Below are 24,359 nucleotides of genomic sequence, written 5' to 3'. Positions count from 1 at the left end.
GCAGCCAAAGGAAAAAAAAAAAGTGAAGGAGGTAGAAGAATCTCAGACATGACTAAGGAAGCAGCGTCAAAGAGATGCCACACGGAGCAGGGCGCTTTGAGACAAGAGGGGTCACGGGCCAGGAAACGCAGGCAGCCTCTATCTAGGAGGTGAAATACACAAGGAAACGGATTCTCCCCCAGGCTCCCAGAAGGAACCAGCCCTGCCCACACCTTGACTCTAACCCAGTGAGACTCATTTTGGACTCTGACCTCCAGAAATGTAAGAGAATCAATGTGTGTTGTTAGAAGCCACTACGTTTGCTAGAGCAGCCAGGGGGAAAGGAACACCAGGAAAAGGAACACAGCGTAGAATTCCTCAGGGCAGTGGAAGGTGTTGCTGAGGAGGTGTTTGAGCAAAGACTGGAAGAAGGGGAGGGAGAGAGGCAGGCACGGAGAGGTCTGCAGGAGAAGCATTCCAGACAGACAACAGGCAGTGCAAAGGTCCTGAGGCATGCTGGTGTGGCTGGAGCTGAGGGAGAGAGAGGGTGGAGAGGTGACGGAGAGGGAAGATGGTGGCCAGTGGGATTTGAGCAGAGGAAGGACAGACTCCCACTGGGTGTCCTCTCCACAGTCTCCCCTGAGCAGCCCCCCATCCTGTCCTGTACCCTTCCCCCAGGGCCCCCTGTCCCTCCGGGTCTGGCCTGTGCAGCTGGATGCTTGCCGTCCTCAGCTCTCAGGCTGGGAGGAAGACACAAGGGGATGGATGTAAAGACCCCCAGTCCCAGTGGTGGGGTGTTTTAACAGGGGTCCCATGGGACAAAGTGGGGGGCCACAGGAAGATGAGGGGTCCTGGGGGAGCTGGCTGAGGGGCGTTCTCCAGGGAGCCAGTGGGGAGGGAGGGAGGGCCCATTCCAGAATTAGAAACAGCCCAGATTGAGACCTGGAATGTTGAGGGAGATGATTTCTCCAGTAGCTATTTGAGGAGGTGATAAAGAGATAAGGGTGGATCCTGGCAGGTCCACAGCCCACAGGGCCTCCAAGAGCAGCTGAGGGGCTGGACCTGGTCCAGGGCAATGGGTAGGGCTGTGAGCAGGGGGGGCAGGTCGGTCCTGGGTGCAGAAAGACCCTCTGCGGCCACGTGGGGGAAGGCTGGAGGCTGGGAGGCCCAGGAGGAGGCTGAGGGTCCCAATGGGAGAGGACAAGTCAGGGCCTGAGTTCAGGACCCTGGGGGTAGAGTGGGGGAGACAAGAGAATCGGGGCAGGCTCTGGGGGTGAGGGAGAGGGGCAGGGAAGGAGGTACCCGGTGTCTGGGCCTGGGACCTGGGGGACAGTAGGGCCACCCCAACAGATGGGACCGAGGTAGGAGGAGTGGGTGTGGGGGACATGCTGAGCTCAAGGGGGTGTAAGGAGTGTGACAGGCCGGGTGACATCAGGGGAGGAGGACCAGGGTCAGGGACCCAGGAGACGGTTTTAGGGGTCATGGGCCTAAAACTGTGAGGGAGAAACATGGGCAAAAGAGGGGCCCCCGATTAGGTGGCGGGCAGATATGGGGGACCTGGAGGCACAGGGAGGCCGTGGGCAGGGAGAGGCAGGCAGGGCCCCAGCTGGGGCGTCTCCCCGAGCCGCCTCAGGCTGTGCTCCACGCAGACAGTAAATTCTGAGAGGGACACAAGAAAGAAGGCGGGGAGCAGGCGCCGGCAGGCAGGACACGCTGACCCGTGGTGATGGGGGCACTTGGGCTTGGCGGGTTCTGGTTCCCAAGACCTCAGAGGTCAAAGGGCAACTTGTAAAGTGAAAAGTCAAGCAGCATGTGAGGGGAAACTGCTGGGGTCCCGGGACACCCCAGCTCGGGGGTGCCCCCGGCACCCGCCCAGTCTCTGACTCCCTCTGTCCCTCCCTTCGGGTCCGTCTCTTGGGCTCTCTTTCTGGGTGTTTCTGTCTCTCCGTGTCGCTCTCAGCTTCTGGGGGCCCCTCCTGCCCCGTCGCCTGTCCCATCCGGTCCCAGACAGCCTGGCGGGGCTCCCTGAGTGTTTCTATTCCTGGGCCTGAGTGACCTCCCCGGGTGCCTTCTCAGTGGCGGCCTAATATGGTCAGAGCGGGAGCCCAGAGGGCAAGGGTGGGACCTGGGCAGGGGGCGTGGGGGTCCCTGCAGCCTCCCTCCTCCTGCTCCCAGCCCCCCCCCAGGCGCTAACCCCTCCTGCTCTGCAGGCTGGGCCAGCGCACGGATTGAGCGCTTACTGTTTGCCCCTTATGGTGGGTGCAGAGGGGCCCATGCAGCCTCGAGAGCCCCCACCTGCTGGGGCCACCCCACTTCTCACAAGCCTGAGTCAGGCTGTCCCTTGTCCCAGGGTGCCCAGCCAGGCTGGTCCCAGAGCATCGGTTGGCGGGGGCTCCTGGGGATCCCCGGTTGCCCTTTGGGGGCGCCCCACGCAGGGCCCCAGGGGCCTCTCAGTGCCGGCCTGGTTGCAGGAGGGAAGGAGGGGGCCGGTCACGCGGAAGGTGCAGGGGGAGGTAACAGCTGTCCCGTGCCCCCGGGTGCTGACAGCTGAGGCCCAATTTAGCTCTCGGAGCCCAGGGCTAGCCAGATAAGGCAGTGAGGGGTGCAGCCCCGCCCCCAGGGCACCCCTTAAATCACCCGGTCGGGCCCTGGGGGGTGGCCGCCAGCGATGCCAGGTGAGAGGGGCCGCGCTCCTTCCTGCCTCCCCGCGTCCCGCCTGCACAGCGCTGCCCCTCCGGCTCTCCCGTCTCCCGTCTCTCTGTCATCTCTCTCCCTCTCATCTCTCCATCTGTCTTTCTGTCTCTTCCGATCTCCGACCCTCCCGCTCTCCATTTCTCCCCATCCCGTTCCTAACTCTGCCTCTGTCCTTCTTTCTCTCTCTTGCCCCATCCTCTCTCTCTCGTCTCTGTCTTCCCATGTCTATCTAATCTCTCTTCATCTCTTTCTGTGTCTCTCTCCTGTCTCTATTTCTTTGTCTCTGACTCCCCATCTCTGACCCTTCCGCCCGTCTCTCTCCCTTCTTCCGTGTGTGTGTGTCTCTCTCTCGCTCCTCGCTTCTCTCTTGGTCTCTCTCAGTCGCTCCCTGTCTCTGTCTCTCTGCCTCTCCCTGACTTTCTCTCCCCGTCTCTCTCTGACCCTACCTCTCCATCGCCCCGGATGGAGGCCGCCTGGGGCCTCTGCTGCGGTTTCTGCTGAATAAAGCTGTTTCTGTCCTCACCTCTCCGCTCCTCTCGCCTCTTTTCCTTTCTCACTCCTCTGCCTCTGAGCTCAGCACCCCGGCCCTGAACCCAGGTGGGTGGAGGTCGGGAACCCGGGGCTGGGGTCAGGGTCGGGGTTCCTCCCTCCCAGAGACTGCAAGAAACAGAGGCTGAGAGACAGATGGAGGAGATGGGGAGAAAAACCAAGAGATGGATGCAGAGGGAGACCCAGAGACAGCAAGAGACAGGGACTCAGAGACAGAGAGACAGACCGGGATGGGGGCCATGGACTCAGAGGTGGGAGGAGAGCCAGTGGGACAGCAGGACCTAGATACGCAGAGAAACAGAGTGAGACGGGGCGACAGCTCCAGCTCAGAGACAGGGAGATGCAGAGACACGGAGAGAGACTGGGAGGCCCCGCATCCCCCAGACATGGCAGACTGGGCTGGGCAGCCCCCTCCCCCTCCCGCCAGGCGGTGCCAGGCCCCAGACAACGGGCCCTTGTCCTGACAGGGCCTTGACTCTGTTGGGGCAGCTGGGGGCTGGGCTGGCTGGGCCCCGGCGTTGGGGGGGAGGGGCAGCCACCAGAAGCCTGGCCTTGGCCTCCACCCTCAGACTCCCCCTCCTCCCTCGACCTCCTCCTTCCAGCCCCCCTCTGGGGTCTCTGCCCACTCCCAGCCTGCTTTCTGCTCTGCCGGGGAAGGGGACAGGCATTTATGGAGCACCTGCTGGATGTACCTGAAATGCCTCTGTGCCCCTCCTGACACCCTCTTGTCTCCCCTGTCCCTTCCTCTGTGCCCTCTGCTTGTTCTTCCTGGGCTTCTGGCTCCCTTCCTTGGAAAAGATGGGCATTTATTAAGTTCCTAGTGTTTGCCAGGCAATTCCCATACACTGTCTCTGCACCTTATACTCTTTTTGCTCTCCTGTCCCTTCCACCCTGTTTCCTTTCCCTTCTTCCTGGTCTGCCTGGTCTCTCCTGCAAGGAAATGGGCATTTATTGAGCACCTACTGTGTGCTAGGGAATTTACAAACCCTGTCTCCTCTCTTATTAGATACACGCTTTTCTCCCCCAATTCTTTTCTTCCTTCTCTATTCATCTCCTCTCCTTTCTGACTCTGCTCTGTCCTAGGGGAGGGAATGAACATACATTGAGGACCTACTGTGTGCCGGGCAGTTTACACACCATCTCACCCTTCCTCACACCGTCTTCCTCCCCTCTCTGCTCTGTCCTCTCCTTGTCTTTCTGGGCTCTCTGCTCTCTGCCAAGGCAAGGAACACACATTTATTGAGTACCTATGGAATACCAAGCAATTGCTTGTGCTTTCTCTATTCTCCTCTCGCCCTCTCATCTCCACTGACCCGTGGTTTCTGCTGTCCTCTACTTCTTGCTGCTCTCTGCCAGGAGAGCAACTGGGCATTTATAGAGCACCTATTGTGTGCCTGGTAATTTCCTCCCCCTCCCCCTCCCCCTCGATTCTCCCTGTTCCTTCATCTCTGACTTTTCCTTATTTTCTGCTCTGGCTCCCCTTTCTTGGGGGAAGAAAACAAGCAATTATGGAGCACCTACTGTACGCCAGGCAATTAACACCCCACCTAATCTTCTCGTGCCTCTTTCTCCCTGCCCCGCTCATTCTGCCAGCTTCTCCCTTCCTGTGTTCTCTGGGCCTTCCTCGGGGCAGGGAACGAGCATTAACCGAGCACCTCTATGTGCCCCAGGATTTGCCAGAACTGCCTCCTCTGACATCACCTCCTCCCTTCTGCTCCATCCTATCGCCTCCTCGGCCAACCTTCCTGTCACCAGTGTCTTCCTCTTCCTCTTGTTTGCTTTCTGTTGCAAGGAAGACAGTGTGCACTCATTGAGCACCTCCTGTGTGCCTCACCCACACACTCGCAAGGTCTCTTCCTCATTTCCTCTCTTCTCCCTGGTTCCTGCTCTCCTCCAGCTTCTCCCCTTCCTCTCTGCCCTGCCAGTTCTCTCCTGGGGGAGGAACTAGGCATGTACTGAGCGCCTGCTGTGTGCTACTCCTATCAGCTGTCTGTCCCGGCTTGCCTCATAGGCCCTGCGCTCCCTTCTCTCTCCCTCTCTGCTTGCTTTCCTCCTCCTGGCTGCCTCCTCTGCTCGCTGCCAGGAAGGGGGACGGGCATTTATTAAGTGCCTATTGTATGCCCACTGCTTTACCTACACTGTCTCCTTCCAGCACAGCTTCTCCTGTTCATTCTCTCTGCTGGCATTTCCCCTCCCCGCTCCTTTTCTTCCTGTCGTCTTTCTCCCGGGAAGACAACTAACACTTAAGAGCACCAACCGTATGCCTAGCTATTTCCACCCCTGGCCCTCCCTCCTTTGGCTGTCTTTCCTCCCGTTTCTCCTCTGTGGTGGTTTCTTCACTTCCTTTCTGACTTGGCTCCTCTCTCCTGATGAAGGGAATGAATGGGCATTGATTGAGCACCAGCTGTGTGCCAGGCTCTTCATAAACCCAGCGTACCCTCCTCACACTCTCTCCCTCCCCCTTTCCCTTCCTCTCTATCGCCTCTTCTCTCCCTTCCTGCTCTCCGCGTCCTCCACCAGGTAAGGGTAGGGGCACTAATTAAGCACCAACTGCATGCTGGGCAGTTCACACACGCTACTGACTCTCTTTAGACCCTGTGTTCTCCCCTGCCCCCTCCTCTCCTTCTCCTCTCCCTTCTCTGCAGCGGAAGCTCTCAATTTTTCCAGACGGAAGGGAGGTAGGCAGCGATCTCAGCCGCCACGGCTGTAGAAGGGGCCCATCATCTTCACCTCATGCTTCTGGGCGCCGCGAGCTGATGACCCACTGGGGCTCCATTTGGATTTCCTCATTTGGGAAAAAAAAATGTGGATCACAATAGCCACTCCCTAGGGCGGGGGAGGGAGGTGTGACTGAAGGAGACCAGGAGGGAAAGTAGGATAGACGGTGCTAGAACCTGCCCACGGGAGGGGGGAGGGGCGCTGACGCTGCTTCTGCTCGTTGAGTCCCGACTTGTCGCCCTCGTGGCCCCTCCCCCACCGCCCGGCGCGCTCTGCTCCGCCCCCGCCCGCGAGAAGCAGCTGAGGAAACTGAGGCTCAGGCGGGGGAGAGAATCGCCCGCACTCGGCCCCCCGTGTCTCCCTCCCTCCGTGAGCCTCGGCGCCCTCCCCCACCCCCCGCCCCGTTCTCTGGACCTCCCTCCGATTTCCAATCTCTCTCTCTCACTAGCTCCTTCTCCCCTCCCTCCCACTTTCTGGACCGCGTCCTCTCCGCATCTCTCGCTCCATCTTTTTTCTCTCTCCTGGCCCTGTCTCTCACACACTTCCTCCGCCTCTGCCCCGTCAGTTTCTCTTGGCACCACATCGTCCTGCCTGAAAGGGCCTCCCTCGCCCTGTGCTGCGTTTCCTTCGCGCGCACCTTCTCCATCAGGTCCTTTTCATTCTTCCTCCGTGCTGCCGCTCCTCCTCCTCCCCCTCCTCCCCCCTCTGATCTGTCTCGACCTTCTGTCCGTTTGTCCGTCTCTCCACAGCCACCTGCTCACAGGTTTCCTTCCTCTCACCCTTGTCTTTCACCCTGATCCTCAGTTTCTCCCTCTTTGATTCACACACACCCACGCTCCTCCCCCCGCCAACTTCTCTTCCTTAAACCGCGCTCCTATCCGTCCTTTACACCTTCCTCCGCCGCAGCCCCAGCTTGACTCCCCTGCGCGGTCACTCTCGGCCTTTCTGGAAGGCCTTCTGCTTTTCCTTCGGCCTTTGCCCCGCCCCCCGCTCCTGGCTCCCACCCCGTCCATCCTCCTCTCCACGGTGGGGATGGGGTGCGGAGTCCCCAGTCCTGGGCTTCCCGCTCTGGGCTCTCGGGCTGGCCCTCCACTCCCCCTTCCTCGGCTGCTGCTGGGTCTCCTCTCTCTACCCTTGTCCCCTTCGCCTCGCCCCTATTCCTCACATTTACCGCTCACACCAGCCTCTCCTGCTCCTCCCGTCTCCCCACAGGGGCTCCTATCTCCTGCCCTTCCTGGCCTCGCTCTCCCTCAGTTTCCTTGTATCTTCTTTCCATCGGCTTTTCACTCCTCTCCTCCGCCGTCTACCCGCCCCCCCACCCCCGCCTCTCTCCCGGCGCTGCCCTTTCTACCACCCTGTCCTTGTGCCCTCCCTTCCCCGGCGTGAGCGGCCAACCGCCCCCTCAGCCCTCACCGCTTGCCTCGTCTCGGTCTCCCATGGTCTCTTTCTCCCACACCTGCTCCCACACACCTGGGGCTCGCAGCGCCTCCCCCTCCCCGCTCTCCCCGCCCCCGTCCCCGTCCCGTCCTTGCTCGACTCCCGCAGCTGGGGAGGCCCGTGCAGTAACCGACGGGGGCGGGACGGCTGCCTCCCCGCGCTGGTGGTATTTTTATCCTGTCTCGGAACAGACGGTCCTGTGATTAATGTTTCACAGCTTACGGAATTCATTTCATGTCCTGCCAGGTCCTGGGACCATCAGCTGCACGTTTTTTGCCGTCTGCAGCTCATCGTTAACTGGGACACGGGGACACTGTCCCGTGACTTGGCGCGTTATCACTCGACAGGGGGCAAAGCTTCCCTTCCCTCCTGTCTCCCTCTCTCCCCCCTCCTCCTTTCTGAGCCCCGTTCCTTCTCTCCCCTCTTTATTCACCGGGCTCTTTCCTGTCACACCTTCGGCTTTGTTCTGTTTTCCCTGCTGTCACTCTCTTCTCTCACTCAGTCACCAAATGCCCTCGGGGTGGCCGCCCGGGTGTCGAGGAGGGAGACTGTCCTCCGTGGGCCGGGCTGGGGTCTGAAGAGCCACCGCCCACCCCTCCCGGCGCCTCCTGGCCTCGCGCTGCAGCCTAGTCTCGCCTCACTTTCCCCTTTTCTCATTTCCTCCGTGTCCCCCGGTCCCTTCTTTCCACCACGTGCCCCCCCGCTGGCCTCCCTCCGCCCCTCCCCTTGGCCTCCAAGAGTGTGTGTGTGTGTGGCACGGGCGGGACGCCTCTCTCCCTTTCCCTCCTCCTCTCTCCCCCCTCCCTCCCTCCTTTTCTCTCCCCTTTCCTCCTCTCCCACTCTCTCTGCCTCTCTCCGTCTCTCTCCATGCCGTCTCTCACACCCGTTCTCTTACACACACATACACACACACTCACTCATTCTCTTCTCATCTTTTTACCGTCTCCCGTCCATCCTTTTCTCTCTCCCTCGGTCTCTCCTCCCCTCCTCCCTCTCGGCTCTCCCTGAATCTCTCCCTCTTTTCCCCCCGGCTCTCTGGGAACCTCCCCGGGGCTCACACCCCTTCTCTCTCCGCTTGCTTCTCTCCCGGCTCCTCCCCTCCTCTCGGGTCTGTCTCCTGAGCGGTTCTCTCTCCCCTTCGCCCCATCTCTTCTCTCCTCCAGCCTCCCTGTCTCCCTCTTTTCTTTCCCCCCCTCCTGTCTCTGCCCTTGGCTTTCTCTCCTCTCCTGTCTCCCTTCTACTTTCTCTATCTTGTTTCTCCTCTGCCTCTTTCCTTTTTCCACTTGCTCCCTTCCTCTCCCCTCCTCACATCCGTCTCCTCTTTCCTCGCTGCCTCTTTCCTTCTCCTCATCCCTCCTCTTTCTCACTCTCCAGTTTCTCTTTTTCCAGCCCCTCGCACCTTCTTTCACGCTCTCTCCTTCTTTCCTTTCTCTCCTCTCCCAATCTGTCTTCTCATCTCCTCTTTCTCTCTCTGTCTCCGGAGGCCCCTGCCCTGCCCAGCATCCCCTCCCCCGTGCATCCTCACCCTAAGGGCTCCAGGGGCTCCTCTCTCCCTTTCCCTCTCCTGCCCTTGGGGCTCTGAGGTTTCCAAGTTCTGAGCAGATGGCAGAGTCAACCCAGGGAGCCCAGGGCCAGGCTGTCAAGCCAGAGTCCCCGAGGTGGAAGGACCTTTGTGACACCCATTTTCTCTCTCTCTTTCTGTCTGCCCTGGGCTCTGGACCCTGCCTGGAGGGATCAAGTCTGCCCCAGACACAGGAGGACGAGAGGACAAGCTGAGGCAGGGAGCAGCTGCCTAAAGACTCACAGCACGTAAGTGGCAGGGCCAGGATGGCGGGGGGTGGGGGCCGCCCTACAGTTGGCTGGGAATCTGCTCCGTCTGGGCTCTGCTGAGCCCTGGACTCCAGCCTGAGCTTGCTGAGGAGGCTGCCGCCTTTCTGCTCCGTTCCCCTTCCCAACCTTCCACCATCTTCTCTTCCTCAGGCAGCGTGAAGCACAGCAGCGGCTGGGAGGAACTCACACGACCCCACTTCACAGATGAGAAAATAGACACCTGGTGTTCCTGAGGACCAGCATCTGCTAAGACAGAGACTTCATGGGAACCCCAACCTTCCCAAAGGATCGACAGTGCCCCCTCTAGGGTCCTTCTCTCCACTGAGACGGACCACATGGGTCAGCATGATGCCTGACCTCCCCCAGTACCGCCTGAGAGGCATTCTCAGACTGGGTGTGATCGTCCATCACCACCTACTGGCAAAGGACAAAACAGCAACCCAGCTCTAATAAACACTGGGAATGACCCCAGCAAAAAAGGACAGTGCCAGGGGGTGGCAGAGGGGCTGGGGGAGAGGAGGGGGAGAATTTGCAAAATTCTGTAAAAATTAAAAACTTTACTCCTAACCAATACATAAATATCATACTCAGCAAGCTTCTTGGTATGCCAACTTAAATCTCCAGACTTCATGGGTGTTTTCAAGTCATGCTATGGGCAGGTTCTCTCCTGCACTGTCATGGAAATGCATGTGTCGCTGCTTTGGGAAATGAAGGAGAGTGGGATTTGGTTTACACAATTTGCTAGGGAGCCTATTTCTAGGAATTGGGCCAAACTGAGTTTGTTTCCTCTGCAATGACCTTGCTGAATGGAAGCTGGATGCAAGCAAAGGTGAATGGATGACAGCCAGAGAGGCCCCAGTCACTGGCCCCTGATCCTCACCTGGAGTCTCTCTGATGGGCTAAATAAAGAAACCTCTAGAATTGTTTCCAGAAGCTACCTGCTACAATGCACAATTTGGGGGTGGCAAAGATTCTTTAAAAATACTAAAGTTAGGGCTTCCCTGGTGGCGCAGTGCTTGAGAGTCCGCCTGCTGATGCAGGGGACGCGGGTTCGTGCCCCAGTCTGGGAAGATCCCACATGCCACAGAGCGGCTGGGTCCATGAGCCATGGCCGCTGAGCCTGCGCATCCAGAGCCTGTGCTCCGCAACGGGAGAGGCCATGACAGTGAGAGGCCCACGTACCGCAAAAAAAAAACAAAAAGAAAAAAGAAACAGTGACTAAGCTCTCCAGGGATGGGCAAGAATTAGATGAGAAGTTTAATCGGAAGAGAGCCCCAGGGAGCCTGCACGAGCTCGGACACTGACTAGAATATGCCACAAGGTAACCCTGCTGGCTTGAGAGCAGTCAAAAAAAGTCTAAGAAAAAAAGAATGTGGGGCTCCTCTCATGGTCCAGTGGCTAAGACTCCACAGTCCCAATGCAGGGGGCCTGGGTTCGATCCCTGGTCAGGGAACTAGATCCCACATGCCGCAACTAAGAGCTCGAACACTGCAACTACGCATCCCGCATGTGCAACTAAGACCCGGCACGGCCAAATAAATAATAAATAAATAAAAATAATGTAATCAGATTGACAAAGACCTCAAACCTCAAGCCACTAAAAAATAACAAAATGGGGACCTCCCTGGTGGTGCAATGGTTAAGAATCCACCTGCCAATGCAGGGGACATGGGTTCAAGCCCTGGTCTGGGAAGATCCCACATGCCGCGGAGCAACTAAGCCCGTGCGCCACAACTACTGAGCCTGCGATCTAGAGCCCACAAGCCACAACTACTGAGCCCGTGTGCCACAACTACTGAAGTCCACACGCCTAGAGCCCATGCTCCGCAACAAGAGAGGCCACCGCAATGAGAAGCCCGCGCACCGCAATGAAGAGTAGCCCCTGCTGGCCGCAACTAGAGAAAGCCTGCGCGCAGCAACAAAGACCCAACGCAGCCAAAAATAAAAATAAGATAAATAAAATAAATTAATTAAAAAAAAATACCAAGGCAATGTGAATCAGCGGGAGGCTTTGGGGCTCTCAGGCCGCTTGTCACTGTGCAGAGGGGCGTGGCTGGCCCCCCAGGGGGTGGGCTCTGAGCTCCCACGGGGCTGCAGGGAAGAGGCGTAGCAGGATCAGGGTCCAGGGGCATCAGAGGACGGAGGTGGCACACAGAGGTCTCGGCAGTATCAGAAGAATCACAAGAGGAATTCAACGACACAAATACTGCCATGGAGCACAGGACAGGAAGAGTTCTCAGAAAATCCCAATAGCGCTGCCACGCTCCACGGTCACGTGTGCACTTAGGTCACGTGTGCATTTCATGAGAAAGTCAGTTGGAGGAGAGCGGGCTGAATGAGCCCAGCGTCCCTTTCTGGTGGCACACGGACGAGGCCGCTCTCTGGGCAAGGACGGAACTGCAGACGACACGGCGCAGGAGGCACGTGGCCAGCCCGGGGCAGTGTACCACCTCGGACACGTTACCTGTGCCATGAAGAGGGGGAAAGGACACACGTTCCTGCTTGTCGGTGCCCGCACAGACACTCCGGGAGGGAAGACCAACGGACTAAAATGATCACGTGATCAGGGAGACGCGACTCCACTGCACACCTTCCTCGGCTGCTTTCCCTGTTCACAAAACGTCTCTAATCCGCCTTGGTATTCTACATCGAGTCATGAGTCTGCGGGAAGGCATTCCAACTCACATCAGAGGCAGATCAGCGACAGACCCGCGATGTCGTGCTGTTTATACCCACGTAAAGCAGGAGGCAAGCTGAACGTTGGAACGTTTGGGGGACAGTTTAATAAACTGCTACACAGACACCGTGGAGCCTGATGCAGCTGTTACCATGACAATGGTGGCCATTTTTTGGTGTTTCTGAATAACACACACAGTGACCAGGGGAATTCAGCAGCGCCGGTACGTCCTGACCGCCTCTTAGCCAAGTCAACAGTTGCACTGGGCTGGTGCAAGTTGTAACTTTCCAAAATGTTTACCTATTTCAATATGTTGCCTTGTCAATGTTTTTAAATAGACAAAAGGAGGAGGGGAGATAGACAGCAAGGACCCAGCAAAGTCCCAGGCAAGATACCCAGGCCAGGAAAGGGATTCTATTTATATCATCTGGCCCCTGACTCCACTAAATGTTTCTTCTGGCTTTCAACATCACTTCTTCAAGCCCAGAAGCCTAGGGAGGGCCTGGCATCCTGATGGCAGGAATCCTCAACTCCCACTAAGAACCGTGGGCAGATATAGGCCGAAACAGGGGACAGGGCTGCACGGAGGGATGGAAAAGGGGGTGCCCGTGGCCAGCCCGCCCCTGCTCTGTGCCAGCTCTGGGCTGCGAGGAGCCCCAGGGTGCCCTCAAGGGCAGACAGACAGGAGGCTGCTGTCCCAATCCAGTGTCAGACAAGTTAGGGGTATTATCTAACCTGGCCAGGCAGGGCGAGGAGACCACGACAAAGGCACAGCAGCTGGAGAGAACTAGGCATGTTCCCAAACTGCAGGGCCTCAGGGGGTGGAGTGGGGGGAACCAGAAGTGAGGTCAGAGCTAGACCAGGAGCTTGGGCTCTATTCTGTGGCAAAGGGAAGCCTCTGGGGCTACAGCGGGGCCACAGGGGAGGGCGGGGTGCAGCAGGGCCCAGAACCCACCGCCCTCCCACCACCAGTAACGCCAAGGCCCAGAGGGAAGGGACTCCTGGGGAGGGGGCGCTCTCCTACCCTCATGCGACGGGGAGACAGGAGGGGCCGGCAAATCCTTCCTGTGACAACCAAGGACACGCGCACGCTGGGCAGGCAGGGCGTCTGCTGAGCGAAAGAGGACGGGGCACTCACGGACCCTGGGCCCCTCACCGGCCACCACCTCCGCCGCCGCCGCCGCCCCCGCCCTGGCCCCCGGCGTCCGGTGCTCCCGACATCATGAGGAACAGGACCACGGGAATGATGTACATCCACTGTGAGCCAGACAGGATGGCAGGACAGACGGACAAACAGGGAGACAGAGAGAAGAGAGGGGAGAATAAGCAGTGTCCGGCCCAGGGTGGGGAAGGCGGGGGCCAGCGTGAGGGGAGGCAGTGAGGGAAGGGGGCCCAGGTCCCCTACTCCACTACGGGTTGGGGAAGGGCTGGCGGGGTGCAGGGACGGGGGAGGCGGGAGGGGGCTCGGTCCTCACTCAGGCCTCGTGCGGTGGCGGTGCAGGCCCGGGGGCGGCAGGACGCAGGGCTGTGAGCAACGCGGCCCCCCCCAGGATGAGATGCCACTGAGGAGGGAGGGGGCGCAGGTCAGGGCCAGTGGCGGCTGTGGCGTCCCGCGGCCAGCGGGGAGGGCAGAGCCAGGGGTGGGCGAGCTCTCGGCCTCTCTGGGCCTCAGTTTCCCCGCAGCTCGGCAGTTAGGCTCTCCTGACATCAGGAGCTCCCGGCACACTAAGCAAGGCCCCACGGACACAGCGCTCAGCGCAGTCAGGCTCGGCATCCTCCCACCCGAGGCCCCGAGGGCCCAGCCACACTGGCTTCCACTGCCCCCTGCCCTTGCCTGGGGTGGGACCACCTCCTCCAGCCCCAGCGCCCCCAGCGCCCAGGGCCCTGGGCCTCAAGAGCTGCTCTAGCAGTGCAGGCTCACCCTCAGCTACCAGCTCCCAGCCTCCTGGGCACCTCCCGGCACAGCCCCTCCACCCAGCCCCCAGGTCTGGCTGGTGGAGCCCACCCGCTCCCTCCTTTCCAAACCCCCCTGTTCCTTCGAGGTCTCTGCCGTGTGCCCCCCACGCCCCAGCCTCACAGCCTGGTTCAGGCCTCATCCTCTCCCCCGGACCTTGGTCCCAGCCTCCTCCAAGCTCGGACCCTGCCCGTCCCTTGACCACACCCTCCTCACTGCACTCCCTCCCAACAGGCAAGCCTGACACTGCCTGTGCTTCGTCTGCCCCCAGCCCGGGCACCCGCGGGGCTGTCCCCAGTCCCCCTCACTGCCCAGCTCCGGGCCGGCCACTTGCTGAGACCGGATGCCCCATGAGCACCACCACAAGCTGACGCCGGCAGGGGCAGGGTGCGGGGCTCCAGTCCTCACCCCTCCGTCCAGGCCTTGGCTCAGGCCAGGGGCCAGGAGGACGTGCACAGAGACGCCGGAGGAGCCACGCAGGCCCTCCACACAGGAGGCCCAGCGGAGGGCCGTGGGCGAGGGGAGCAGGGCAGCGGGGGCTCAGGATGGGCGGGGAGCCGGTGGGGAAGGCGCCGGGGGCGGGCAGAACCCCACTTACATATTTCGCGAAAAAGGACTTCTGCTCCTGGGGGTTCTTGGCCTTCTGGGCCTGCTCCATCTCCAAGCGCTCGATGAAGGCTGCCGTCTCGGGCCTGTGGGGTGGGGGCAGGAGGAGGAGAGGGGATGAGGGGCCCGGAGACACCGCGGCAGCCTGGAAGGGTGGGGGGAGGGGCAGCGGAAGGCCGCTCCGCGCTCCGCCCCCCGCCCGGCATCCCGCTCCTCACCCTGGCGCCGGGACCGGCGGCTGCAGCTGCACGGAGGTGTTGAACAGCTCCAGGTCCACGTCCTCCACCTCGTGGCCCCGGCAGCCCCCAGGGAACGTCACCACCGACACCCCCACCACGTTGCCGGCCACGTCCACATGCAGGGTCAGCTGGTCCGAGAGGTGCGACTCTACCAGGGAGCACTGGGGGAGGAGAGGAGGGCGTGAGAGGAGGGAGGCCAGCAGGGGCTGCTGCCCAGGCCTCGCCCACACCCCCCCCCACCAAGCCTCCTTCCCCACCCCACAGGGCCCCCGAAGCATCTTTCAAAGCCCTCCATGGCCCCCTGCCAACCTCCAGCAGAAGCAACGGCCTCCCCAGGGCCCACCAACTGGATTGTCCCCCTCCAGCCCGGGAGACCCTTGAGGGCAAGGCGAGGTCCTTAAATGCTGGAACACGAACAGTGGAGGCCAAAGGGTAGAACCCAGGCTAGAGCGGGTGGGCAAAGCAAGGATGGGGGCTGACCTCATCACCGACTCACCGCGGGGACAAAGGAGGAGACGTAGCCACCGGCTTCTGGGCCGTCAGGGGCCCCGGGCCGCCGTGGAATCCGGACACGGTACAGGCCATTCAGCGCTGCCACATCCTGCAGGGCAGAGAGGGGAGGGTGGCAGTGAGAGGGACGGCGTCCAGCCCCCACCTGGTCTGGACACCCACTGGGCCCACGGCCAGGAAGGCCCTTCCCCAGTCTCGCCCATCCAGCATTCCCCACTCCCTGGCCCGGCCAAGCCCAAGACTCCTCCCACTGGGTGCCCCACCCAGATGGAGACCACCACGAGAAGAGCAGAGGCCAGCCCAGCAACAGAGTAAGTCCCGAGGACACTTCCCGCAGGTCTGGGTCCAGCCCCACACCCGACCTCCCCGGTTTTATATGAGCAGCTAGTTCTCTCTGTGGGTGACTGTGACAGGAATCACGTGGGCACCACGCAGGAAGGCTGGCCAGGGCGGGCCTCAGCCTGATCTCTCCCACAGCGCTGGCACCCAGGGGCCCGCAGCCGCCCAGAATAAAGCCTGCGTCCCCAGCTTCCCTTGCAGCTCCAACTGACCACAGGGACGGAGTGGAAGTGGATTGTGGCAGCTCTCTCGAGCTTTCCCCCAAAGCCGGCTGTTCCCTCTGGCCCTCCTTCTTCCTTTCCTCTACCTTGCTGCCTGGAACCTACCCCCCACCCCCGCCAGCCCCACACCATCCCTAGGGAGGACCCAGGCGGGCCTGGGGGGAACCCAGCCCTTGAGGAGGCCACAAAGCAGGGCAACAGGAGAGGTAACGTTCTCCTGCTTAACCATGGCTACCGTGGGAATCCCTTTCTCCAAGATTTCTCTCCAAGATTTCTCCAAATCTTGCACTAAGTGTGAAGCATCTTGGCTGAATCTAGCAGAGCGAGAGGAGCTGACTGTATGAAAACTGTGGGGAAGAGGGTGTGCTGCGCAGAGGAAACAGCTCAGGCAGAGGCCCCGAAGTACGCGTGTTGTGCTCTGAGGCACGTGCCCCCAGCCCCAGCAGAGCCGGGGGTCCCGTCCTCACCCGGAGCTGGCCCCGCTCCTCCTCGCTGAGCTGCCGCTGCGACAAAGACAAGGTGCCATCTTGCTGGTTCCAGAGCAGCGAGCCCCGCTTCCGGAAGTGGGCACTATCATCTGTGCGGGAGCCTGGATGTCAACCCTCGCAGTGACCAGGTCGCTTCCCCATCCCGAGCCCCCATTTTCCCACCTAAAAACTGGGGACAGCCCCACGTGTCTCTGAAGCCCTGCCTCTGCCTTGCCAGGTGACCCAGAGTTGCTCACATGACTTAAGTGGGCCTCAGTTTCCCCAGCTGTGGAATACAGGAGCTGCAGAGCTCGGGAGCTCCCAACCACCGGGCTTTCTTGGGGAGATGCCAGGGTCTGACTGGGAAGGTCTGCAGAGGGTCCGAGCTTCAGTGTTTAAAACGGGTGCCCCCAGAGCTTGGGGCCTCAGACTCGATTATGAACCCCTGGGCCACACTGACATCTATGCTCTGGGAGTCTGGATGCCTAAAATGTGGCACTTTAAGCTGGGCTTTAGAGAAGGTCCCACCTCTACCATTCACTTGTAAAAGGACCTTGTCTGGTATCCCTCTGCGCCTCAGTTTCCTCTTCTGGAAAATGGGGCTATCCCTAACACCTCCTATTTTGCGTGACTATTCTGAGGATGTCTGAGTTAATACAGATGTTTGAGTTAATACATCTAACCACTAGGGCAGGGCATGGGGCAACTGGTCAAAGTCTGCTCTGAGGTTATTACTGCCATACTGACCTTTCTGAAACTGGCATTTGTCTTACAGGTATGGGAGTATTCAAAGACAGAGCTTCTGTTCTTCGTCGCCCTTCACCTCCCTAGTGTAATGCAAACACACTCCCAAGTGCAAAGCTGTAAGTGAATGGATGGCGTGTCTCACGCTGGGTGGCACCCAAGTTCCTGACACAGGGCACTGGGTAAGTGTCCAGGTCAGGACGTTGCTGGACTCACCGATCTCAAATGAGTGCTCCAGCAGCAGCCCCACGGCGCCGCAGCCCTCGCCCTCTCGACCTTCCGCCCCCGCCTGCAGGTGATAGAGAGGGCCCCAGGTAAGGACCATCAGAGCCCTCAGTCCGGCAGGACCCGCGGACCCCAGGACAGACAGACCCGCAGGCTGTGGCAGGAGCCTTATTTTCATACCCATATCCAAACACTGACGCTTGCCCACTATTCCACCGGGAACCGCCCATTTCATGAAAATTCATGATCTGGACGGGCCAGAGAAAACCAGAGCCTGCAAAATAGCGGAACCTCGTTTCCAAGGCAACTATCTCCAGGTCACTTTCACACCTAGCATCATAACTATTCATAAGTTAAAGGGCATCCTTCCCAAGCTAATATCCAAGTGACCTCGTTTTCACCTTCACGGCCCCAATAGCCACGATGCCGCCCGAGTTCCACCCCTCTCAAGCACATTCAGGATTCCATGCCTTCCTTTTCTCCAACTCTCCACACCTCTCCTAACTCTGCATCCTCCTCTCTACGCCCTCAAACCTGCGCTACCTCCTTCCAGATTTTAATCCGCGAGCTCAAGATCCCGCCCTCCTCATGCATATTCGGGAGGCGGAACTCCTCCGAGAGCCACACCCCCCCCCGCCTCTTTAATTTTAGCCACCCCGAAGTCTGATTTGCCAAGATTCCACCCGGGCCACACCTCCTCAAACATATTCATGACGGTGGATCCCTAGCGTTAAGGAAGTTCTTGCCCCAAACATCTCTTTCGGTGCAGCCTCGTTTTCACCGTACCCAACGCCCAGGTGCCAAAGTCCCATCCCAAAATGGGATTAGGGATCCCATTAGGGATCCCCTTAGGCCCATCCATAAGAAACTAAGGCCCAGAGAGGGGATGGCAAAAATCCCATAAGGAGCCCCGCCCCCTTATGCATATTCACGAGCTAGAGCCTTCCTAACTATACTCTCGCTTTCTCCCAGTTGTGCGGCCTCATGCATGCGCAGAACTGCAGCCTCGCTTGCCACGGTTCTTTTACCTAGTCTCCCCTCTCGGTCCTGCGCAACTTCGTTCCCACCTTAACCTACCTAAAGGCCCGAGACCCACTTTTTCCGTCAGCCCCGCCTTATGTGCACAGCGAATAAGCACTCACCCCCCGCACAGCGGCCCCGGACCGGCAACCACTACCCCGCGCCCGGCTGGGAGCTGCTGCCGCCATCAGCAAAAGCAGGAGCAGCCGAGTCGCCCCAGCGCCGGGCGCGGCCATTTCGGACCCGTCCCACCAGCCAAGGGGCTGGAGTAAGCCGGGCGCCGCGGAGCACGCCGGGAGGAACGGCCCGCATCCCGTCACCCGTGCGCCTGCGCCGGCTCTTTGCGTCTGCGCACTAGCGCCCGCCCGCTACCGGGGCCTGACGTCACGGGGCGGGCGCCGCTCCATCCGGGCCTCCGGGCACCGCCCCTTGGATGACGCCACAATCGCGGACGTCTCCTCCGTGACGCAGTCAAACCCTGTCCGTCGCGTTGTGACGTCACAGGGTCCCGCCCTCCCGTTTTCTCCGTGGGCGCCTCCCTCCGCTCCCCCCAAGGGGCGGGGCGTTGCGATGAAAAGGGCGCACGAGCCTAAGCCGGCCCCTGGTGGAGCAGGTGAGGCGGGACCAGGTGGGATGGCAGGTGAGAGGCGGAGCCGGGCCTGGAGGGGTTGGACCAGGTGAGGGAATCAGGTGAGGGATGGAGCCTGCGATACGGAGACCGGTAGCTGGGAACCCTCTACCCTCAGCGCGGGGCTGACCCGGGGACCTTAGTTCAGCCTCCTGGAACAGACCTGCGAACTTTGCCGCCCATGTAAAACGCCCCCTGGTTCCAGCCTGTCCCACGCACCGGCCGGGACGGCTCCAACGCCATCTCATGAGCGGCGAGTTCGACCAGCTGCGGGATTTACCCATGTTTGAGAGCAACTTCGTGCAGGTGTGGAGCCCCAGGGCCCTCCGAGCCCAAGCCTGAGCCCCGGCCTCCTGACTTGGGGAACCTCTGTTCGCCCTATTTCTGATCACTCCCCCTAATGCCCACCTCCTGAAATTCCTGCTTCCCTATGAACCCTGGCCTTTGATTCCCTCGGTCCATTTTCCCTGACCTCATACCCATATGACTCTTGACCTTTGACCCCAGGATCTCTGATCCCCGTCTTGGTGGTTAACTTACTTGGTTCCTGACCCTTAACCCTACCAAAATTCCTGATCCCTCCCCAATCCCTCCCCCCATCTATCTGGCTTCTAACCTCTGACCCCCGGCCCCAGGTGACCCGGTTAGGAGAAGTTGCCAACAAGGTCACCATGGGGGTGGCAGCCTCCAGTCCAGCCCTGGAACTCCCAGACCTGTTGCTTCTGGCGGGCCCTGCCAAGGAGAACGGACGCCTGCAGCTCTTCGGGTGACTGCCCCCACCCCAGCCTAGACCTCCTTCCTCCCCAGCTCTGAGCATCCTATAGGCCCCCTGCAGCACCTCCTTTCACCCATACGACCTCCAAGGCCAGGAGCCATGGATGGCTGCTAGCCTTCTCTGGGCTACTGTCCACCCAGGAGAACAAGGACAGGGCCATCCACAGGGGCCAGGAATCAGGGACAGATAGACATGAGGGAGACTGTCCTCAGCTACACCCTGGCAGGGATCAGGAGAATGACCATTTATGCAGCACTTACTGCATGCCAGGCGTCCCCTTGACCATGCACATCATCTCTTCTCTGACCTCCTACTGTCATATGGTGGGGCCCCTTAGGCCCATCCATAAGAAAAACTGAGGGGCTTCCCTGGTGGCGCAGTGGTTGAGAGTCCGCCTGTGGATGCAGGGGGCACGAGTTCGTGCCCCGGTCCGGGAAGATCCCACATGCCGCGGAGCGACTAGGCCCGTGAGCCATGGCCGCTGAGCCTGCGTGTCCGGAGCCTGTGCTCCGCAACGGGAGAGGCCACAACAGTGAGAGGCCCGCGTACCGCAAAAAAAAAAAAAAAAAGAAAAGAAAAACTGAGGCCCAGAGAGGGGAGCCACTTGCCCAGGGTCCCACAGTGGGTCAGGGGTGGCCTGGGATCAGAACCTTGGTCTCCTCAGGATTGCTGACCTCATGATTCTGGAGCTCCTGGGCCACACTCCACACTGCCCCTTCAGGTCTTTGCTTTTTTCATTGAAAAAGTAATGCAAAAACACTCCAAGGTACAAAACACACATAACACAAAATACACCTTTCTTCCATCCTAGGCTCCTGTCTCCAACTCCAGCTGCAAATACCAAGACATTTACAGGCATAGAGTACATTTCCAGAAACATTCTACTGGTGGCTTTCACTTTTTTGGCTACATCTCACAGTTAATGAAAGAAAGGGGGACGGAGGAAGGGAGGGAAGGAAGGAAGGAAGGAAGGATGGAGCCACATTGTCATACACACACACGCACGCACTCATACAATCCTTTGTCTGCAATTTTGGATGTAACACATTTGGTGGTAGAATCTGCTTCTGACCTGAACAAACTTGATGCCACTTACAGCCTTTATTTATCCCCCCCGAATAAGTTTAAAACATTTCACAAAGCAGTATTCTGATGCCGGAACCTTGTACTGGGACATTCTCTACCATCTTCCTTTTCTTTTCAATGCTAATTGTATCCCACCATACGAGTCACAACCTGCAGTTGGAAGGATGCTAAGGATGGTGCTGAGAGGGGGCTTTGACCCTCATCATCTCCTTCAGCACTCTCCCCTCCCAGCCCCAGAGAAAACATACCGTCGAAGTAAAATCATTGAGCTTGCTCTGCCAACTCAGCCTCAAGACACATCCCCCAGCCCCTCACTTCTAACCAGCTTCCAGCCCTTAGTGATCTGTGCCAGTGCACACAGATCCATTTTTGGACACACACAATTCAACAAACTCTGTCCCCTTGGACAGCTAGCTTGCATCCAGCCTCTTGCTGTGATAATGTAATAGGGAATGTCCTTAAACGAATGGCTGCCTTCAGAAGGCCTGGTTTCAAATCCTGGCTTCACCTCTTCTTCACTGTCTTTGGCCAAGTTTCCTACCCGTCTGGGCCTCAGTTTCCTCATCGGCAACATGAGGATAAGAGGAGAGCCCACCTTCCAGGGCTGTCAGGGGATAAACTAAGTAAATGTCTATAAAACTCTTGGAACAGCACCTGACACAGAGTATGCGCTTTGGAAACGTCAGCTATTATTCTTCCATTTGGGGAACATACTAATAGATCAAGTTGCCTACTGAGGGACTCTGATGTGTCCTGTGCCTTGGGGTGACAACCAGTGTGGCAGGCAGGGGACATCCATGTGCTCAGCTGCGAGGGTGTCTGTAAGACCAGTTTCTAGAGGTAGCTTTGCAGGGCCTGAGGGGGGTGGTATGTGGCTACCCAGTGTTGTTAAGAACATAGGTAAGACTTGGGTTCAAATCCCTGCTGTGTGATCTGGGCCAAGTTACCCATCCTGTCTGGATTGTTTCTTCCACTGCCTTGTTGGACCTTGAATCAGGCTGGGGGCCTGAGCAATTCCTTTATTCAGATACTCCACAAGCATTCACTCAGCACTGACCATGGGTCAGCTCTGGGTACTACAGAAGCAGCACTGAACAAAATTGGACCAAAAATCTCTGCCCTCAAGCTCACCTTCTACTAGGAAAGCAGACAGAATAGATGTCAATTTGCCCAGTGGGTGAGGTCTGTGGAGACAGATGGGGCATGGGGGTGGGCATGAGGAGGTCTGCAAGGGCGAATGTGGTAGTATATAGGCTAGTGGTTGTAAACAGATCTTCTCTAAGAGAGGAAGGGGCCAAGCTATGGGGATGGCTGGAGGATGACAGAGGGAACGGCCTGTGCAAAGGTCCTGAGGTAGGACCAAGCCTGACAGGTGTTTATGGGACAGTGAGACCAGTATGGCTGGAGCCGAGTAAGCGAGGAGAGTGGGCGGGGGGGTGCAGAGAGGGAACAAAGGGGGCAAATCCCGCAGGGCCTTGCAGTCAAGGCAAAGACTCTGCTTTACGCGGGTGTTGATTGGCGCCCTCTGGCGGCCGCATGGGAACAGACTGGGGGTGAAGGCGGGAAATTACGGTGGCTGGACGGCGGGGGTCGGGGGCGGCTGGTGGAGGGACTTAGAAATCGTCGGACTATGACTACATTTAAACGGTGGAGCCGTCAGGATTTGGTAGGATTGGCCAAGAATGTGAAAAAGTCGACTCCCACGGTTTCTGACTGAGCAAGTGGAAGGATGTAGTTAAGATGAGGAAGACGAAGAAGAGCAGCTTTGGGGTTGGGGGAAGGTCAGGAATTTGGCTTGGACATTTTATGTGTCCGATGTCGATCCAACATACAAATGGAAATTTCAAGTAAGCAGCAATCTGAGTTTCGCGTTTAGGAGGGAGGACCAGCGGGAGACACGGATGGGCTCTGTGTATGGAAGAAAATTGGGGATGGATAAAATGCAAGAGGTAGAGAAAGTGGAAAAGGATCATCCTTCCGGGCGGGGAGAGGGGCGCTGGGGTGGGTGCTGCGGAGCCGGGGAAGATCACACTCTGAGGCCGCCCCTTCCGCCCGCCAGGCTGTTCCCCTTGCAGTTCGTCCAGCTCTTCGTCCACGACGAAAGCCGCTGGCAACTCAAGGTCAAGCTCCGCACCGGCCGCGCCTTCTACCTGCAGCTGCGGGCCCCGCCGGAGACCCGCGACCGCAAGTTCGGCCAGTGGGTGCGGCTGCTCTACCGCCTGCGCTTCCATTCGGCCCAGGAAGCCGTACCCTTCACGCAGGAGTACTCGGCGCTGGAGGACGAGAACGAGGATCTAACTGAGCAGGAGGAAGTGAGCAGAGGAGGTGAGCGGAGCAGGGCGGGGCTGCAAGGAGGGGGGAGAGGGACATGGGCGGGGCTGGGGGCGGGACTCCTGGGTCTGAGGGAGGAGGGGCTGGGGGTCTGGACCCTGGGTCTGAGGGAGGAGAGGTTGGGGGCGGGGACTCCTGGGTCTGAGGGGGGAGGGGCTGGGGGCCTGGATCCTGGGTCTGAGGGAGGAGGGGCCGGGGCCTGGATCCTGGGTCTGAGCGGGGAGGGGCCGGGGCCTGGATCCTGGGTCTGAGGGAGGAGGGGCCGGGGCCTGGATCTTGGGTCTGAGGCGGGAGGGGCCGGGGCCTGGATCCTGGGACTGAGGGAGGAGGGCCTGGGATCTGGATGCCTGTGTCTGAGAGTGGAGGTGACCAGGAGCCCAGACTCCTAACTCCTGACAGGGTGTGGCATCTGTACCCAGAGGACAGGAGGCTCTCAAAAGCAGGGCTAGGTCTGCAGGACCTTGGCGCACCAGCAAAGGTGGTGATGGTTTCCTAACTGGGCATCCCCCAACCCCAGCCTCGTTCCCCTTGACCTAGCGTGGTGGAATCTGGGGAGTGAGTGCCCAGGCCCTGAAGGAGTGGGGTCAGCCAGACAAGATGCCAGTTCCGTGTAAGGCCTGGGGAGGGGAAATGCCCCAGCCCTTGAAGGTGGGGACACTGGAACGTATGGGGCCTCTTCCTCTTGAGACACCCTGCTCCCCAGGCCTTCCCAGGAAGTACAGAGGGCCCACTCACCCACCCCAAAACGGCAGGTGCATCCGCAGTCAAGGCCTCTGAGACAGACTCTCTCTTGTATCCAGCTTCAAGCCATGGAAGCCAGACTGGACCCACAGACCTCTGAACTCTGGGGACTCTGATTCCTCCAACATTATTTTGAGGTCACTAAAAGACCAGAAATCAAAGTGTACCCTACCTCGGGGCCGGACAGATGAATTATTAAAGTTAATAAATATCGGCCACTTAAGAACCAACAACCTGGTCACGAGCAGTTGCCCCATCGTCACTGACTCAACATGGCAGAAATAGCTCTTCCAGTGTGACGCCCCAGCGCGGTCTTCTGTTCATGGTGTCTGGCTCCTTGGGCCACTACTGAGGCCCAGCGCTCACCATTCCATCGTGGCTACCTCACTAGAGTAGCCCTCCCCAGTCTGGCCTTTGGTTCTTCTTTGCCCACTGCACCTGGCCCCTGCAGCCAGCCCACCTCCTCCCCACTCACAGTAGCTCGTCTAACAGGGCTGCCTCCACAGGGTGTCAAGTCCACCCGTGATTTTGTAGTTGCCATGGCAACGCGGCAGCCTCGCTAAAGTAGCTGTTCCAAGATGGCGGCCTC

At 59.2% G+C, this 24,359-nt stretch overlaps 2 protein-coding genes across 4 annotated transcripts; one reads left to right on the top strand and one right to left on the bottom strand.

Annotated features, from left to right (window-relative positions):
• Positions 1–11,971: 11,971 nt before the first annotated feature.
• Positions 11,972–18,504, bottom strand: EMC10 (ER membrane protein complex subunit 10). Of its 2 annotated transcripts, none has more exons than XM_081216940.1 (7): positions 18,332–18,502; positions 17,181–17,253; positions 16,221–16,330; positions 15,180–15,284; positions 14,663–14,844; positions 14,437–14,530; positions 11,972–13,141 (listed from the first exon to the last, which is right to left on the bottom strand). In XM_081216940.1, the coding sequence occupies exons 1-7, from the start codon at positions 18,443–18,445 to the stop codon at positions 13,037–13,039; spliced, it is 783 nt and encodes a 260-aa protein (XP_081073066.1). In that variant the 5' UTR covers positions 18,446–18,502; the 3' UTR covers positions 11,972–13,036. The 2 variants fall into 2 exon arrangements, with proteins under 2 accessions (XP_081073066.1, XP_081073067.1); XM_081216941.1 differs by lacking the exon at positions 11,972–13,141 and adding an exon at positions 13,345–13,446 and having other exon boundaries at positions 18,332–18,504.
• A 21-nt stretch (positions 18,505–18,525) lies between these two features.
• GARIN5A (golgi associated RAB2 interactor 5A) lies at positions 18,526–23,981 on the top strand. Of its 2 annotated transcripts, none has more exons than XM_081216943.1 (5): positions 18,526–18,822; positions 19,043–19,143; positions 19,473–19,603; positions 22,758–23,023; positions 23,830–23,981. In XM_081216943.1, the coding sequence occupies exons 1-5, from the start codon at positions 18,780–18,782 to the stop codon at positions 23,868–23,870; spliced, it is 582 nt and encodes a 193-aa protein (XP_081073069.1). In that variant the 5' UTR covers positions 18,526–18,779; the 3' UTR covers positions 23,871–23,981. The 2 variants fall into 2 exon arrangements, with proteins under 2 accessions (XP_081073069.1, XP_081073068.1); XM_081216942.1 differs by having other exon boundaries at positions 18,710–18,822; positions 18,956–19,143.
• The last annotated feature ends 378 nt before the right edge of the window (positions 23,982–24,359 follow it).

The sequence above is a fragment of the Mesoplodon bidens genome (assembly GCF_964165515.1).
Source record: "Mesoplodon bidens genome assembly, chromosome: 18".
Taxonomy (NCBI): domain Eukaryota; kingdom Metazoa; phylum Chordata; class Mammalia; order Artiodactyla; family Ziphiidae; genus Mesoplodon; species Mesoplodon bidens.
Note: the sequence above shows the minus strand (reverse complement) of the source record. Positions and strands in the feature narration are given on the sequence as shown.

Coding starts and splice junctions, on each gene's coding strand:
- EMC10 (XM_081216940.1), bottom strand. CDS start 18,445: ATGGCCGCGCCCGGCGCTGGGGCGACTCGGCTGCTCCTGCTTTTGCTG. Junction 14,845..15,179: donor TCTCCTCCTTTGTCCCCGCG/GTGAGTCGGTGA, acceptor CTCCTCCCCCAG/TGCTCCCTGGTAGAGTCGCA. Junction 13,142..14,436: donor AGTCCTTTTTCGCGAAATAT/GTAAGTGGGGTT, acceptor TCTGGCTCACAG/TGGATGTACATCATTCCCGT.
- GARIN5A (XM_081216943.1), top strand. CDS start 18,780: ATGAAAAGGGCGCACGAGCCTAAGCCGGCCCCTGGTGGAGCAG. Junction 18,823..19,042: donor GCCGGCCCCTGGTGGAGCAG/GTGAGGCGGGAC, acceptor CCCTGGTTCCAG/CCTGTCCCACGCACCGGCCG. Junction 19,144..19,472: donor TTGAGAGCAACTTCGTGCAG/GTGTGGAGCCCC, acceptor CCCCGGCCCCAG/GTGACCCGGTTAGGAGAAGT.